General features: G+C 43.1%; 1 protein-coding gene across 1 annotated transcript in view; it reads left to right on the forward strand.

The window, feature by feature from the left end:
- LOC128740027 (metastasis-associated protein MTA1) overlaps positions 1-17,403 on the forward strand; it is a 140,163-nt gene that overhangs the window by 119,575 nt on the left and 3,185 nt on the right. The window contains exons 4-7 of the mRNA XM_053835536.1: positions 6,582-6,799; positions 6,940-7,260; positions 7,318-7,506; positions 7,604-7,879. Of these exons, the coding sequence (XP_053691511.1) occupies positions 6,582-6,799; positions 6,940-7,260; positions 7,318-7,506; positions 7,604-7,879 (1,004 nt within the window). The remainder of the gene's footprint in view (positions 1-6,581; positions 6,800-6,939; positions 7,261-7,317; positions 7,507-7,603; positions 7,880-17,403) is intronic.

Raw genomic sequence — 17,403 nt, forward strand, 5'->3', positions numbered from 1 at the left:
TAGTCTTGAAATAGTGATAGAAATCTACACAGCTTCCAGCGCTTTGCATATTCAACATTCAATAAATAATATGTAAATGTACCCTACTGCTGTGAATCTATAACTTAGAAGAAAATTGAGAGTATTTAAAGCACATACACGAACTAACTTCTCCTCCTCCAGCTTAACAAAGCAAAAAATAAACGTTTTATCGTAAGCCCAGCGGAGCAGAAAAGATGTCAATCAGTAGGTATTTACGTTTTCCAAACTCTGTTTACAGTCCAGTGAGAAGCAGGGAAAGCAGGGAAACAGCCTTTAGTTGATATTTTTTCCCCCACGTTGAATACATATTATTACAGATTCGATCACTTTATCAGTAGCACATCCTTGCCACAACACAATACATTCTCTTTTCACTACCCTTCCAATGAAATGGAGCATACATACGAAATCATATTACAACCGACCACTACAGCTGTAGTGCACTTTCTGAACACAGATATCAGATATGACCTTAAGTTAATCGCGGTCGTAAGAAATCTTTCTGGGCCTTTTTCTTGCGTACCTACTAATCAAGAAGAATCATAAAATTAGTCTAGGTTTAATCGTCGTAAACTAACTTTGATCTGTTGGAATGAGAAGACTCACTTGTCTTATCTCTTGCCAAAAGAAATTTCTGCGTGGTGCGCTACGTCAAAACTATTCGAGCTGGTCGTCACCAAATCAATATTTTCGCATTGCCAACAAGTCATTGCAGATGAACAACACGGTTTTATCCCTAAACGGTCCTGTACTACGAATCTACTCTGTAATGTGACGGAAAGCTTTAATGAACGATCTTAAACAGATGCGATCTATACAGACCTGTCCGCTATCTGTTAAGCTGGCTAGAATCTTTTAAAACTGGATGAACCCTGAGTGTAAAAATTGGTGACGAGACCACTGATTCGTTCCCCGCTACTTCCGGGATTACGCACGGCAGTCATCTGGGTCCACTAATGTTTGTTCTGTATTTCAACGATATTATCCGCTCACGAAAATGTCTTAGACTCGCCTTTGCGAATGATTTGAAGTTATTCAGTAGGATCCATAGCACTACCGGCGCGTTATTTCTTCAACAACAACTTGGTTTGTTTGCTAACTGGAGCGAGGTGAATTGTATTTTGCTTAAAGCTTAAGAGTGTTGCGGAGAATGCCTCTGCCTAACCTGCCTTTTCGTCGCATCAACTACAGTGCTAATAGCGCCATCACTGGTCTGCAACCGAGTTTCAGCAGTGTTTGACTTTCAAAGTTTCGATTCTCACTGACTGTATTAAGTAACTATTGGTAAAGTTATAATAAAGTAATAAAGGAAAAATAATCGAAATCACGGTAAACAGATGATGTACTTAAATGTCGTCCCTGCCTGGGAACCCGCATAGAAATGCATAACGAATATTATTGTAAAAACATTACGGTTACTATGAATTTTACTGTTTACAACACTTTATGCTGTAACTTCACTGTACCGTTCTTGGAAAAATTTTCATATGATGTATTCATATTAATGTAAAAACTTTACGATTACAATGAAATTTGCTGTTTATAACACTTTATGCTGTAACTTCACTGTACCGTTCTTGGAAAATTTTTCATATAATTCGGCAACAATGCAAATTGTTTTGAAGCAGGAAATAATCTCTAAGGTCCCATTCTTGGCAGGTTGAGTTATTTGTAGACACAAATTGTGTCTCTTCCTCCGTCTACTGTAGAAACCACCGATTGAGAAGTTTAATCTGATTCGTTTTACTGACGGGACGACGGCACTATGCAGGCGCTTACGACTTACTTGTTCGCCTGTCAACATGTTAGCCGCGATTCTTAACGCGGGTGTTCGGGGAAAGGCTCCGTTCCTATGGAATAGACCAACCTCGTTGTTTCTACGTCTTGACATCGAATGAGTGTCAGGCATATTATTAAGTTTTTATAACGGTAGATTTTACAATTGACAGACGGAACGATAGAAGACAGTAATGAAACAAAGAGTCGATAGGATCTAACAGATTGAGATAAGGCGTGAATGGGAAAGAGCGGATTTGTTTATGTAGGTGTACTGACCTCTAATACTTTCCTAATATGAGCGATGAATGCGGCTCGAAAATCATAATAGTTCGAAGTCTATCAAACTCATTGTCATCATATCTTTTCAAAAACATGAAATACGGTAATTAATCAGCCGATTTTATTTTGTCCTAATAATCCGAAAGCCTACAATTTTTTTTGCAGAACTCACCTTAAATTTCATTGTAACTTCGTTGTAAAACAGTGTAAAACTTATAGTGAATGTACCACAAATTTTACTGTTTTTGGTTTTTATTTGTGTGGGAAAAAGCCGAAAAATTTAGTGTTACATCACTTAATCACCCCCGGGTAGAAATGTATAACGAATATTAATGTAAAAACATTACGGTTACTATGAATTTTACTGTTTACAACACTTTATGCTGTAACTTCACTGTACCGTTCTTAGAAAATTTTTCATATTAATGTAAAAACTTTACGATTACAATGAATTTTATTGTTTACTACACTTTATGCTGTAACTTCACTGTACCGTTCTTGGAAAATTTTTCATATAATTCGGCAACAATGCAAAGTGTTTAGAAGCAGGAAATAATCTCTATCTAAGGTCCAATCCTTGGCAGGTTGAGTTATTTGTAGACACAAATTGTGTCTCTTCCTCCGTCTACTGTAGAAACCACCGATCGAGAAGTTTAATCTAATTCGTTTTACTGACGGGACGACGACATTATGCAGGCGCTTGCGACTTACTTGTTCGTCTGTCAACATATTAGCCGCGATTCTTAACGCGGGTGTTCGGGGAAAGGCTCCGTTCCTATGAAATAGACCAACCTCGTTGTTTCTACGTCTTGACATCGAATGAGGTGTCAGGCATATAAGTAAGTTTTTTATAACGGTAGATTTTACAATTTAAAGGGAACGATAGAAGACAGTAATAAAACAAAGTGTCGATAGGATATAACAGATTGAGATAAGGCGTGAATGGGAAAGAGCGGAATTTGTTTATGTAGGTGTACTGACCTCTAATACTTTCCTAATATGAGCGATGAATGCGGCTCGAAAATCATAATAGTTCGAAGCCTATCAAATTCATTATATCTTCAAAAACATGAAATACATGTTTTATTTTGTCCTAATAATCCGAAAGCCTACAATTTTTTTTTGCAGAACTCACCTTAAATTTCATTGTAAAACAATGTAAAACTTATAGTGAATGTACCACAAATTTTACTGTTTTTGGTTTTTATTTGTATGGGAAAAAGTCGAAAAATTTAGTGTTACATCACTTAATCACCCCCTTATTCGCTGTAAAATTGGCAGTTTCCATTAAAATTTACTGTGAAAACAGCGGTATTCATGGTAACTTCAGTGTAACTTTTACAAAGTTTTTTACTGTTTCAATGTGGTTTTTCGAAGTTTTTCAATGTTTGTAACAGTGAAATTTAATGTTTTTTCGCTATACTTTTTTATTCGGGAAGCAAGACGATCACGAAGTAAATGTATGGGCATATTTGACCTTCAAACTTTTCGTTAATTTTGTGATTGAATTGTGAAGTGATCGAAAAAAAGAAAGTTATAATAGAAATCACATAATTGCTACATCTATCTATGAGTCAATTTGCTTAATTAGTTCTCGAGTTATGAGGAAATTTGTATTTCATTTGCATAGGCGCTCCCCCCCCCCTGTTAAAGGACGGATGGGTATCAGTACACCATAGAAAAAAAATCTACCTTCTAAAACTCCCACATGCCAACTTTGGTTCCATTTGCATGATTAGGTCTCGACTTTTGGGGAAATTTGTGTTTCATTTGTATAGGAGCCCCCCTCTTACTCCCTTCATAAAATTGCTCTCTTCCCCCTTCATAAAATTGCTGATCATTTTTTCTATCCAACGACACATAAATTGTTGAGTTTCGTTCAGTAGTTTAGTAGTTATTACCATTTGAAATCTTTCATTCAAACGTTACATTTTTATTTTCGTTTTCACAAAGTGCTACCCAGTCCCAGTATAGTAAACAAAGACGTAGTCCTACGTTAAAATTTCACGGATGGCTCCAGCATAGACATGTTCTGTCAAACATACTCGACGAACGTCTGTGAACGACTGTCAAACTGCCTAGTAATCTGATTGATTCACCTAAAAAGACCGGTTCAGATTAACCGTTATCAACCGTCAACAACAACGGAACGGTAAGAAATTATGACGAGTAATCTGTATCAGCCTTTAAGTTTACTCTAACGTGGGGCTCTAGTGTCCATCTGGCGGTAAGCATGAGCAAAAGCTGCCTAAAATGATCCATTCCAGCTCAAAACGCTGAAAAAAGGTCATTTTTGACTCGACTATTTTTGATTGGAATGAAATTTTCCTGATGTGTTGGGTACCACGCAAGAACTCATTTTCCACCAAACTTGATTTTTTTCGTCAAGAGTAACTTTTCAAAAGGGCGTATTTACAAATGAGATTACTTTTTCTCAAAACATCATATCTTGAAAACTATTAGCGTGTAGGGTGCTATATCTCTGCATATTAGCGTTGGTAAGAGGAAATTCTTATCAACTTAGGGACTAGGTATTAAAAATTCTCTTATATTGAGTTGTCTCCTGTCGAGGTTGTTTAATAACGAGGTTGTCTTATATCGAGGTATCTCTGAAGTGCAGAATATAGAAAAAATGCTCTACGAAACAGAGAACTTCTTCGAACGGATTTTAGATGAATCGAATATGGTCAGAATGAATCCATTCGTGTTATGTGTTGTTTGTTTAATAGTGTATACAATTATTTCGATGTTTCGTGTAGTAAATATAAGCAACGACTGTTACTTTCAAGAATTATTAGTTAAGTTTTTAGTCAGTAGACATTAGCGTCAGATGAATCTTTGAACAAATAAAATCTAAAACAATAATCATGCTGCACTTTAGAAGATCCCTGACCTATCTACGTCTATCACATCAAAATATAATTGAGATAATTTTACGTTTCTCAGTTGTTTCGTGTATTCGTATTGCTAAAGTCACATACACCTATTGTTTTGAAGTGCTCTGGTAAAAAATATTCCTCTACTAAATATCTTGCTGAATCTACTTTCATTTGGCAAACAAAAAACATTCTTACGTTTTCTGAGATAACGATACACCTTCCAAACAAATTTATTTCCCTCCATTTGAACAACTACACCGATATTGTACCCTGATTGTAAGTTTCCGATGTGCTGCTGCTCGTAACGATAGTAGTTCACGGTCCCCTGCTGCTGCTGCTGCTGCTGCACCGAAACCGAAATCGCATGCACTCTATCCAATTAAATACATACCGAGACTGGAGGCGCGGAGAAAGAAAGCTGTGCAACTGGCAACTGAGTGGGGACGAGTGGAGAAAAAAAAAACGCGGTGCAGAAGATATACTTTCTCCGGGTTGATTTTCTCGAATCTCATGATTGGCCCACTTTTCCGCAAATCCCCAACGAAAACTTTCACAATATTTCACCGCGAGCTGTGTAGTTCACCCACTGTGGTCGCCACCACCGTGTTAGAATACCCGGCAGCGCAACAAGGGTGACCAGCGGAAAAGCGCCGAAAGGACATCCGTGTATCTGGTGCCCGTATCCGTATGTACCGCAGTTGGGAATAAGCGGAAGGATGGGGTAAAGGTGGACTGGAACTACACTATACATATACGTATAGCAGAAATATAAGGCAGGCACAGGCGGAAAATGGATCTCAGGCCTGCTGCCACTGTCGGTCGCACCGTGTTCGGACCTAAACCTTTCCGTCTCGGTGATTCGGTGCGACAGGCAAGCCAGGGCAGATGAAAAGGGTCTCTATCATTTGGGGTTTATTATAAAATGAGAATTTTTGGTAGGAGCTTGGCAGCAATGGGGGGAAGAGAGGGGTAGTCGCATGAAACGGATAGCCAAACTAGCCGAAAGCCGCTTGATTCGGAGTTAGGGTAAAGAGCGGATGGTGGCATAGTGGCAAGTAACGAGCGCAGATGATGATGGAGGCGCGTGATGGTTCAAATCGGAGATGGAGTGGGTGGATGCTGTCGTACCGTTCGCGGTGCTGCAGGCTAGATGGTTGTTTCAGATGACGAAGGTTTTTTTTACGGGTAGACGAGCGAAAGAATCCGTGACGTGGAAATTGAACAAGCACAAACACAGCGGATGGTGAGTACATGGACACATACACAGACACATTCGCTCGGTCTGAGAGGTGGAGAAGAGGGTGCCGCACGGCGACACAGCAGATTTTGCTTGCTTCGTGGGTCGGTTGGTAATTTAGAGTTTGATTATAAAACACCAGAAGGAAGCAAAAAAGGTAAAGCTTCATCGGCCATGTGTAGTAGAACGGGGCTCTCTGTGAGTCGAATCTGGTTGGTACTAAATCCATTCATTTGTGAGGTGCATCGAATTCTCGTTTTTTTTTTCTATCAAACGTGAAGGCTTTGATGGAGCAACTTTCTTTATATAATAATCTGAAAACTCAATTATCCATACTCTAAACATTTTTTCTTACGCACATTTTTTTGTTTCTTTTTTTTCCACAGTTGCTCTCGAGGAGGAACGGAACAGCCCCTGCACCGGTGGAGGCGGTGGATGTGAACGTGTGGAGCAGCTGAACCCGAAGCAGCGGCACCAGATGAAGCACCGTGAGCTGTTCCTATCCCGCCAAGTCGAAACCCTGCCGGCCACCCAAATTCGGGGCAAATGTTCGGTCACGCTACTCAACGAGGAGGAATCGTTGCTCAGTTATCTGAACAAAGACGTGAGTAGTAGTAAAGGATCGACTTCCAAGCCGACTAAAAGCAAGCCAAAAAAGCTCCAACGACGATCTTTATCGATAAAACCAAGCAAATATTTTTGCCGTGATCCGTACGTACTGAAGTATTCTGTTTGCTATTTTAGGATACCTTTTTTTACTGCCTGGTGTTCGATCCGACGCAGAAAACCCTGCTGGCGGATAAGGGAGAAATTCGTGTCGGGAGTAGATACCAAACGGAGCTGCAGTCATTGCTGAAGGACGGGGAGAAGTACGATCGTAATCTCGAAGATATGGAAACGTTGGTGTGGACACCGTGTCATTCGCTTACCGATAAGAAGATCGATCAGTTCCTGGTGGTGTCACGTTCCGTTGGTACCTTTGCCCGGGCACTTGACTGTACTAGCTCAGTTAAGCAACCGTCCCTGCATATGTCGGCTGCGGCCGCTAGTCGTGATATTACCTTGGTTGGTTCTTCTGCCCTTCAGAGTGAGATAAAGTAATACAAAAATGATTTGTTTCAGTTTCATGCGATGAACACCCTTCACAAGCACAATTACTCGATAGAGAACGCCATGTGTTCGTTAGTGCCCTCCAGTGGGCCGGTGCTATGCCGTGATGAGATGGAGGAGTGGAGTGCTTCCGAGGCGAATCTGTTCGAAGATGCGCTGGAAAAGTATGGCAAAGACTTCAACGACATACGAAACGACTTTGTGAGTAGTACCTATCAGCGGAGAAAACTCAGCTTTCTTTTCTATTCTAATTCGTGCAAACACTAATCATTTTTCTGGGGTTCTTTCGTATCGGCAGCTGCCCTGGAAGACGCTCAAAAGTATAGTGGAATACTATTACATGTGGAAAACGACGGACCGGTACGTGCAGCAGAAGCGAGTGAAAGCGGTGGAGGCCGAATCGAAGCTGAAACAGGTCTACATTCCCAACTACACCAAACCCAGTCCGGCACTGATAACGAACAACAACAAAAACATCCTGAACGGTAACTCGAATGGCAGCGGCGGCGTGGAGGTACTGACGATAAGTGGTGGACGGCCGTGCGAATCCTGCTCGACGCTTGCGTCGCAACAGGTGAGTGATTACGTTGGCATTGAAAAATGTGAATGTATGTTTAAACTGTCCATAAGCTTAATCAATTTCAACTGGCATTGTTTGTGTTCGTCACCATTCGTATTGCTTTTCTAAGAGTACATCAATGGATTGCTAACTCTTAGGGACAATTCTCTAGTTCACACATCGGTAGTAGGATTGGATAATTTTATGAGAACTCGAAATCGCGAGGTCTCTATGTATATAGCCACCATAAGATAAACTCGATAAAAGTTTTGTTCAAGTAGATGAATGTGTAAACGTACCCTTCCAGTTAGTCTCGAGGTACGACACTGGTCATACTAGCCAGCCGTCATAGGACGGCTTATATAGATCCGAATCTCGACTGGGAGACACTACTAGAGTCAGTACGATTGTAGCACTAGCCCCGTAATTGGCCTGTATACTAACAGTTGTCTGCAAAGTCTGTCGAAAAGAAAAAAAATCCGAAGGTCAAACATTCCAATTCGGCAGATTTTTCCGCTCTAAGCTTTGCTCCAGCATGCTAAACAAGGCAAAGCCCAATTTTTCCAGAGCGGTGAAGTGACCAACGAGGGAAGATTGCAGGATCGCGTCATGGACTGGAAAGCGATCAATGAGAAGATGTGTGTGGCGAGGATAATAGGCTGTTTCTTCAACTACCATCATAAACGTGCATTGTCCACACGAAGGTAGACCCGACGACGAGAAGGAAACTGCTCGGCATGGGACATCAAGATCGTCATTCCGGATATGACCGCCCATCAGGTCTGCAGCGTAAAGACCGGTGGTCGGACCCCATAGCCTGCACACCAACACGAACGATAACGGCCAGAGATGCATCAACTTTGTAGCTCACCCGGATCATTACCTAGTAGCAGTACATATGCGCTCAAAACTATCGACGGTTTATGCCTCACGACAAAGCCGCCCTTCTCGGTTAAACATTTGGCAATTAGACAACTCGCGGGTAGACGAGGATTATGCGCGCGTACTGGATGAAGCTCCACCTCCCTCTGTGGAAGCTCGGTGCTTTGATCGTTGAAGACGCATGCAGTAGAATACACTCGATCGTCTGTAAGGCCCTATCCTTGAGCGCACGAAATGAACCACGAGGAATAATTTGGCCAGGTATTAACGAGCGCGGAATGAGTTGACCACGATCCTGAGGTGGAAATGTGCCAGAAGGAGGACAGGGATCGCGAAACGCTACAACAACTATTCTAGGCTAATGACACGCTCAAGTTTTATGAGAAGGTGAATCAATCTCGTAAGAGACACACACCAAAGCCCAATATGTGTAGAGACGAGGTGGGAAACCTGGTCACAAACGAGTCGAGGTTGCCGACAGAGACCCAATGGAAATTAACCTAGGAGTGCCTACAAACGATAACAGCCTTCTGTCTCCCGATCTCGAAGAAATTCGGCGAGATATCGGTCAGCTGAAGAATAATAGAGCCGCCAGAAAGGAACAACTTTTGGCAAAACTCTACAAAAATGGCTAAGAACCGCTAACAACGGCATTTTACTAAACAATTTCAAGAATTTTGGATAAGGAGAAACTACCGGAGGAGTGGATGGATGGTGTGGTTTGTTCCATCTACAAAAAGGGCGATCGGCTAGATTGCTGCAATTACCGCTACATTACGCTGGTCAACGTCGCCTACAAGATGCTCTTCCAGATTTTGTTACGTCGTCTATTCCCAATAGCAAGAAAATTCGTAGGGCAGTATAAGGCAGGCTTTATGGGGATCAAATTTTTACTCCGACGAATCTTCTGGAAATGTCGGGAGTAACGTGTTCACGCATCATATTTTCGTGGATTTCAGGGCAGCGTACAATACAGTCGAGCTCCAATAGCTATGGCAGATAACACTAGAATGGTTTTCCGGACAAACTGCCGCGGCTCGAGTCCCTTCGAATCGCCTACAAGGTTGCGGGGTAAAGCGACAGTCTGCCCTTTATGTTATTCAAGATCGTTATTGAAGGTGTGATCCGGCGAGCGGGCATCGAAACGAGACGAACGATCGACAGCAAGAGTAGCTAACGTCTAGTCCTTGCAGGTGCTATTATATAGGCGGTTTTGGTGAAATGTCGATTTTGGTGTATAAAACTTGTCGAGTCTATCCAGTGCAGCCTCATCAAAAAGACGAAGACCTCAAAAGCAGCTTGGGAATCCTTCCGTGGTGCTCATGAGAAGCAGGGATGCAGATGGAGTACGTTGACGGTGAAGCTGTTGGAGCTTACGTTAGCCAAAACTGTTCGAGAAACTCGCGATCGTTCGTCAAGAGCTCGACAAAGTTTTGAAGGTGAACATTGCACTCAGCAGTCTATCAGATTCGTTTTCCACTCTGATCATTGCTTTGGAGGAACGTCCGGAATCAGACCTGACACTGGAATTTGTGCGATGTAAGCTGGTGGATGAAGTTGCTCGGCGCAAAAATTCAAGCAGAGTCGAATCAGCGTTAAGAACGGAATCAAGAAAAAAAATCAATCCTGTGCCACTTCTGTCAAAAGCTTGGTTACAAATGGAAGGATTGTCGACAGTGGATGAATATGCAGAAAATGGAAGAGTCAGAGAAGTCAAAGCCCAGGAGTCGCTAGAAAGCAAAGGCAGCGGAGGAAAATACGAAGCAGTTGGCAATTTTTACAAGGACCAGATGCTGCAGCCGTCGTTCACTTACATTTATTTTACCATGGATCAAAGATTCAGGAGCTTCCTGTCACATGTGCATCGATGAGTCCAAGTTCCTGAATATCGATTCAAGTGTCGCCATGGAAGTCGAAAACTCATTCTTAGTTACGTATTAAATTCAAGCAGATGTGTTTTCTTGCTTTCTCAAGATTTCTTTTCCGGTGAGAGTCAGCGCCTTTGCCTGCTGATCTGTAAGCGGTAATTGCGTTTCAGCTGCCAATAACCCTACTTAAATTACCATTCTTCGCCTAAATGGTCATTTGCAGTGGTAAAGTAAAATGTAGGGATATATTCTATTTTTGTTATTTTTTTCAAGAAGTGCTTCTGTGGGCTTCAGTTTCGGGAAATTCGCTAATTTTTAATCCGTTTTCTATTAACCAAGGTGTTCAAAAGACCGTTTTAAAAAAATAAGATAGGCCATTTAAACGGAAACCTCAGCTGGTTTGTATAGCCATCCTACACCTCTAAACTCATTTGAAAAAAGCGATCGACGAATTTTTGAGTTATGCCCTTTTAAAGTCGTCCGGACTTCTGGAAACACCCAAACAAGTGGCCAGTCTCGTCCATGAACAAAAACTTATCGTGCGACACATTAAATCACACTGCAATTCAAAAACTAGATCGATGGAAGCCAAATCTGCTATCTAGGACATGTTTGGGGGACCCTGGGATATTTTTGTTATTAACCCTCTAATGGGTAAGGCCGTCTGTAGACGGCCTTCGCTTTTGGAGCTCCAAAGCCGCATACGAAATTTGTTTTGAATTGATAACATGCAAAATGTGTTCAGAACAGATTTCTTGACATTTTGATATTAATATCACAACATTCTGACTATGCATTCAAAAGTTATCATTTTTCAAAAACAAAAATTCCGAAAATAATTAATGCGCGAATATTTCCTTTTTTACTTTTGATGAAATAGCACATCTAGAACAAAATGATTGACCTTAAGATTTTTTTATGAGTAAATTTCATGCTTTATATCAATTTTGCAATGTATTTGAATTGAAAAAATATCTGGGTAGAGTGTTAGACATGAAAAACGGAAAAGAGAAATTGGACTTTTTCTAACCTGGCGCTCGTCCAGATAATTATTTTTGCATGAAAAGCAGAACTTAAGGTTCTTTTGAGTGTACTTTCATGATAAAACAGTCATTAGCTTGATCGCATCGTTTTTACGATGTTGCCCGTTAGAGGGTTAAAACCATGTCCGGAACTAGGGTTCATGGTACTAAATTTGACTGACATAAATCTATTTTAAAAATTAGGTGTTGTATGATGAGTTTTTGTTCTTGTTCGAAACTGGTCATTTCCTAGAGTGTGGGGGGTGCTATATCTCTGCATCCTCTTCTATTGGGTACTCTTACCACTGCGTCCAGTATTTTGAACTATTGTGGTATGCCCCGTTTATTTCTTTTACTTACTTACTTAGGTGGCTTGCCGTCCTAAGACAAAGCCTGTTGAACAAAATTTCTCCATGTAACTCGGTTGAGGGCTACCGCTCTCCAATTCCTCGGACACCGAGTACTCTCCGCCAGATCTCGCTCCACCTGGTCTAACCATCTTGCTCGCTGCGCTCCTGGTCGTCTTGTTCCTCCGGATTTGAGGCGAACACCATCTTTGCAGGGTAGTTGTCCGGCATTCTTGCAACATGCCCTGCCCATCGCATCCGTCCAGCTTTAGCCACCTTCTGGATACTGGGTTCGCCATAGAGCTGTGCGAGTTCATGGTTCATCCTCCGCCTCCATACTCCGTTCTCCTGTACGCCGCCGAAGATCGTTCTTAGCACTCGTCGTTCGAAAACTCCGAGCACTCGCAGGTCCTCCTCGATCATTGTCCATGTTTCATGCCCGTAGAGAACAACCGGTCTAATAAGCGTCTTGTACAGGGTGCACTTTGTACGGGGACTTAGTCTGCTCGACCGCAATTGCTTGTGGAGCCCATAGTAAGCACGACTTCCGCTGATAATACGCCTCCGAATCTCACGGCTGGTATCATTGTCCGCCGTTACCAGTGAGCCAAGGTAGACAAATTCATCGACTACCTCAAACTCATCGCCGTCGATCAATATACTACTGCCCAAGCGGTGTCGTTCGGCCTCGGTTCCGCTGGCCAGCATGTACTTTGTTTTAGACGTATTTACCTTTAACCCAATCTTTTCTGCTTCGCGCTTTAGTCTGGTGTACTGTTCAGCCACCGCCACAGATGTTCTGCCGATAATATCCATGTCAACGGCAAAGCAGACGAATTGACTAGATTTGTTGAATATCGTGCCCCGCGTGTTGATATCCGCTCGGTTCATAACACCTTGTAGCGCTATGTTGAACAGCAGGCATGAAAGACCATCACCTTGACGAAGCCCTCTGTGTGATTCGAATGAACTTGACAATCCACCCGAAATTCGAACACAGCACTGCGTACCATCCATCGTAGATTTAATCAGTTTGATGAGCTTCCTGGGGAAGCTGTTCTCGTCCATGATTTTCCATAGCTCTTTCCGGTCGATGGTATCATATGCGGCTTTGAAGTCAACGAATAAATGATGCGTGGGAACTCTGTATTCACGGCCCTTTTGGAGGATTTACCGCAGTGTAAATATTTGATCCGTTGTAGACCGACCTTCGACGAAGCCGGCTTGATAAGTTCCCACAAATCTATTCGCAATTGGTGATAGACGGCGGAAAATGATTTGGGACAGCACTTTATAAGCGGCATTGAGAACGGTGATCGCTCGATAGTTCTCACAGTCCAACTTGTCGCCCTTTTTGTAGATCGGGCAGATAACCCCATCTTTCCACTCCTCCGGTAGCTGTTCCGTATCCCAAATTCTAACAATTAGTCGGTGTAGACAAACGGCCAGCTTTTCTGGTCCCATTTTAATAAGCTCCGCTCCGATGCCATCTTTTCCAGCTGACTTGTTGTTCTTTAGCTGCATGATGGCCTCCTTAACTTCGTCTATCGTTGGGGCTGGCACCTCTTCCCCGTTTGCTGCACCGTCGAAATCGCTTTCCCCGCCGCCATGGTTTTCCGCCTGGGCGCCATTCAGGTGTTCGTCGAAGTGCTGCTTCCACCTATCCGTCACCTCACGATCGTCCGTCAGAATACTGCCAGTTTTATCCCGACACATTTCGGCTCGCGGCACAAAGCCTTTGCGGGATCCGTTCAGTTTCTGGTAGAACTTCCGCGTTTCCTGAGAACGATGCAGCCGCTCCAACTCCGCATATTCCTGCTCTTCCAGGTTGCGCTTTTTCTCCCGAAAGATTTGGTTTCGCTGCATCTTCTTCTGTTTGTGTCTTTCCACGTTCTGACGTGTGGCACTGCGCATCTTGGCCGCCCGCGCAGCGTTCTCCTCATCCATCACCCTCCTACATTCATCGTCAAACCAATCGTTCCGCTGATTCCGGGCCACATGCCCGATAGAGCTCTCCGCTACACTGCTGATGGCTGTTTTGATAGTGTTCCAACAGTCCTCGAGAGGGGCTTCGTCCAGCTCGTCCTCTTCCGGCAGTGCAGCTTCGAGTGAATGCGCGTAGTTTGCGGCGACGTCTGGCTGCTTCAGCCGCGCGAGATCTAACCGAGGCTGGCGTCGGTACCGAATGTTGTTCACAACGGAGAGTCTTGGGCGCATCTTAACCATCACTAGGTAGTGGTCCGAGTCAACGTTAGCGCTTCGATAGGATCTGACGTCGATAATGTCTGAGAAGTGCCGACTGTCGATCAAAACGTGGTCGATCTGTGATTCTGTCTGATTTGGTGACCTCCAGGTGTACTTATGGTGGATTCTGTGCTGGAAAAAGGTACTACGTACGGCCATATTCTTGGAGGCGGCAAAGTCGATAAGTCTTAGGCCCATTTCATTGGTTCGCTGGTGTGCACTGAACCTTCCAATCACCGGTTTGTATTCCTCCTCCTGGCCGACCTGAGCATTGAAATCCCCGATGACGATCTTGATATCATGTTTTGGGCAGCGGTCGTATTCACTCTCCAACTGCGCGTAGAATTCATCCTTGTCGTCATCGGTACTTCGGAGGTGAGGGCTGTGCACGTTGATGATGCTTATGTTGAAGAATCGGCCCTTGATTCTCAACCTGCACATTCGAGGATTGATTGGCCACCACCCAATCACCCGTTTCCGCATCTCGCCCATCACTATGAAAGCTGTACCCAGCTCGTGTGTGTTGTCGCAGCTCTGGTAGATGGTATGTCCATCTCTGAACGTACGTGCCGTTGAGCTCTTCCAGCACACCTCCTGCAGCGCTACGACGTCGAACTTGCGGCTCTTCAATACGTCGGAGAGCACTCGAGTGCTCCCTTGGAAGTTGAGAGATCGGCAGTTCCACGTCCCGAGTTTCCAATCCATAGTCCTTTTTCGTCGCGTGGGTCTATTCCGATTGTTCCAGTAAGAATATATTTGTTCTTCGTTCCATGCTTTAATATTTTTCGTGGTGACGGCTTGCAAAGCCTGCTACACCAACCCCCTGTTTCGCCGGAGGGCCAACGAAGCTCGAAAGAGCCCTCCTTTCCTGTCAGCATACGACCTTGGCTTCCACCGGGGTTGGTTACCCGATCTCCACCAAAGTTGCTCGTATCCCGGCTGGTACCACGAGGCGGTAGGAATAGGAGTTGCTGAATAAGAGGCTATGAACCACTGTAGGGTCTATTTTATGCCTACACGTGCACAAGGCACCGACGGTACGCATTATTCAGCCGTTTACCAGCCGTTTATTTCTTTTACTGTACGCTTCAAGCTTGCCTATCACTTATTGAAGAAGTGATAGGCTGGTAGCTGGAGCGAGACAGGTGCCAATCAGAGATGACTTGGTTTATGAACCTTGTTACCCTGATCGTCGGCGCAAACCATATCTCCCCTTTTTGAGATACTGCAGTTTGCGTGCTATTTGTGCCTCACAACTGCAGAGCAAGTGTTCCAAGGTTAACTAATATCTTCTACTAAACCGAGATTCCGAAGATGATATTTACTCGAACAATGTCCTGTCACAAGACCGGTAAGCGTGCTGAGATCTCTCTTATTGAGACTCAGCAACTTGTGAGTAACCTTAATACTCGACGTTATAGATTTTTTTAGACTGTTTGAGCGATTGTACGGCCATCCAATTGGCCATGACTGTTCGGCGCTCTCGTCTGTCAACTCACTACGAGTCGACGTGTTGAGAAAAGACGAGGAACAGGACTGAAATTTTGCTAGCACATCGGTCAGGTCCTCCTAAGGTGTTCCTCCCCTATTCTCCTCTCTATCTCCTTCGTTTCTTTGTTTTTCGGCAGAGAGAGAGGATGCTCGGTAAGGAATGGTCCACTGCATCGGTGGACCACCATCCATCTCTGAGCACGGGTCGTGTCACACCTTGGATTAGGGGTTTATCCATTCAAGTCTCTACGTAATAGCCATGGATAACAGCTATTAAAACCATCCTTCTTTTAGATGCTTTGGACCCTCTGCGAGTCGTAGCTCTACAGAGATCAGTCATTTGCAGGCGGGGTTATATATCTCTGCATATTTGCGAAGATAGGATAGAAGGCTTATCATCTTAGGGATTGTATTTTAACCAAGAAGTGCTTGATTAGTTGCATTGTACCGGTTTGTGGTTTTGGGTATGGTGATCCCAACTTTTGAGATTTTCGAAACTGGTCATTTCCTTCATTTCCCCCAAACATGTCCTTATATAACCAACGTGATTTAAGGTGTCGTACGATAAGTTTTTGTTCATTGTGGAAGTGTCATTGAAGATTTTTATTTACTTTACTTGAGCAATCTACCCTTGAAAACTTCAAAAGGGCGTAACATTTCTTTTCTTTTGATGTTTATTGGAAAAAAATCGGCGATCCTAGTGCTGCTGGTATTTTTACGATTTTGCATGAGAAAAAGGGAGAGGGAAGCTTTATTTTCTTTTGTTTTCAATCACGCGTACGTTGACTGCTCAGAACGAGATTGCAGACAAGTGTGAGTAGCGCACGAAATCTCTATTACTGCCATCAACGCCAATAACGCTCACTTAGAGCATCTAATCAGCTTTTCACAGTGCTTCAAATAACTTATTTCAGCATTTAGAATGCTATGTAAAGTTGCTATGCATTGAAAATCCTGAGTTGCAGTTTTCAAGCTTAATGCAGTGCTTAGCGATAACTTGGGTGGTGACTGCTAGCTGCACCTGCAAGTCGTTTATTAGACGAATACTAGAACTAGGATACTTTGTTAGGATGGTTTTGAGTTTTTATGAAAGAAACGGAGCTTTAGATGTGATGCACTTTTTGCTAAACTATCTATAAAATATACGAGTCTGTTTTGAGAAACGAGTGGTCGTGGCTTCGAATCTTAGTAGAATCAGGATGTCAAGTGACTTTAGCGTGGGTTTATTCGCAGGCTCCTCATTACCCTCCCTTCATGTTAAATTCTATATTACCCCGATGAAGCCTTTTGGCAGTCGCAAAAGTCCTTCTTGTAGTTTAAGTGTACTTGTCAGAGGAACGCAATGAGTCTTCGCCAGGGACATACAGATACAATATGGGATAGTACTGGCAGTGGGTAAAGTAGAGCAATTTAAATTAGGGAAACACTTTTTCACGATTGAATTCCACTACTAGATTCATTTACGACAGATACGTATTTCGCCTACGACTTGCGGGCTTCATCAGTGTCTGTTTTCCACTCGTCATATTCCACTAAGGTACAAAAAAAACTTCAGTAAAAGTACAGCAAGTTTTGAAGGAAGGGTAAACCTAATACACATTAGCACGCATAAAATTTAATCAGCAATACATATTGCTCTTTCAATAACGATTATAGCAAAAAGAAATGCAGTGCAGGTTATACTG

Source organism: Sabethes cyaneus, chromosome 1 (genome assembly GCF_943734655.1).
Source record: "Sabethes cyaneus chromosome 1, idSabCyanKW18_F2, whole genome shotgun sequence".
NCBI lineage: Eukaryota > Metazoa > Arthropoda > Insecta > Diptera > Culicidae > Sabethes > Sabethes cyaneus.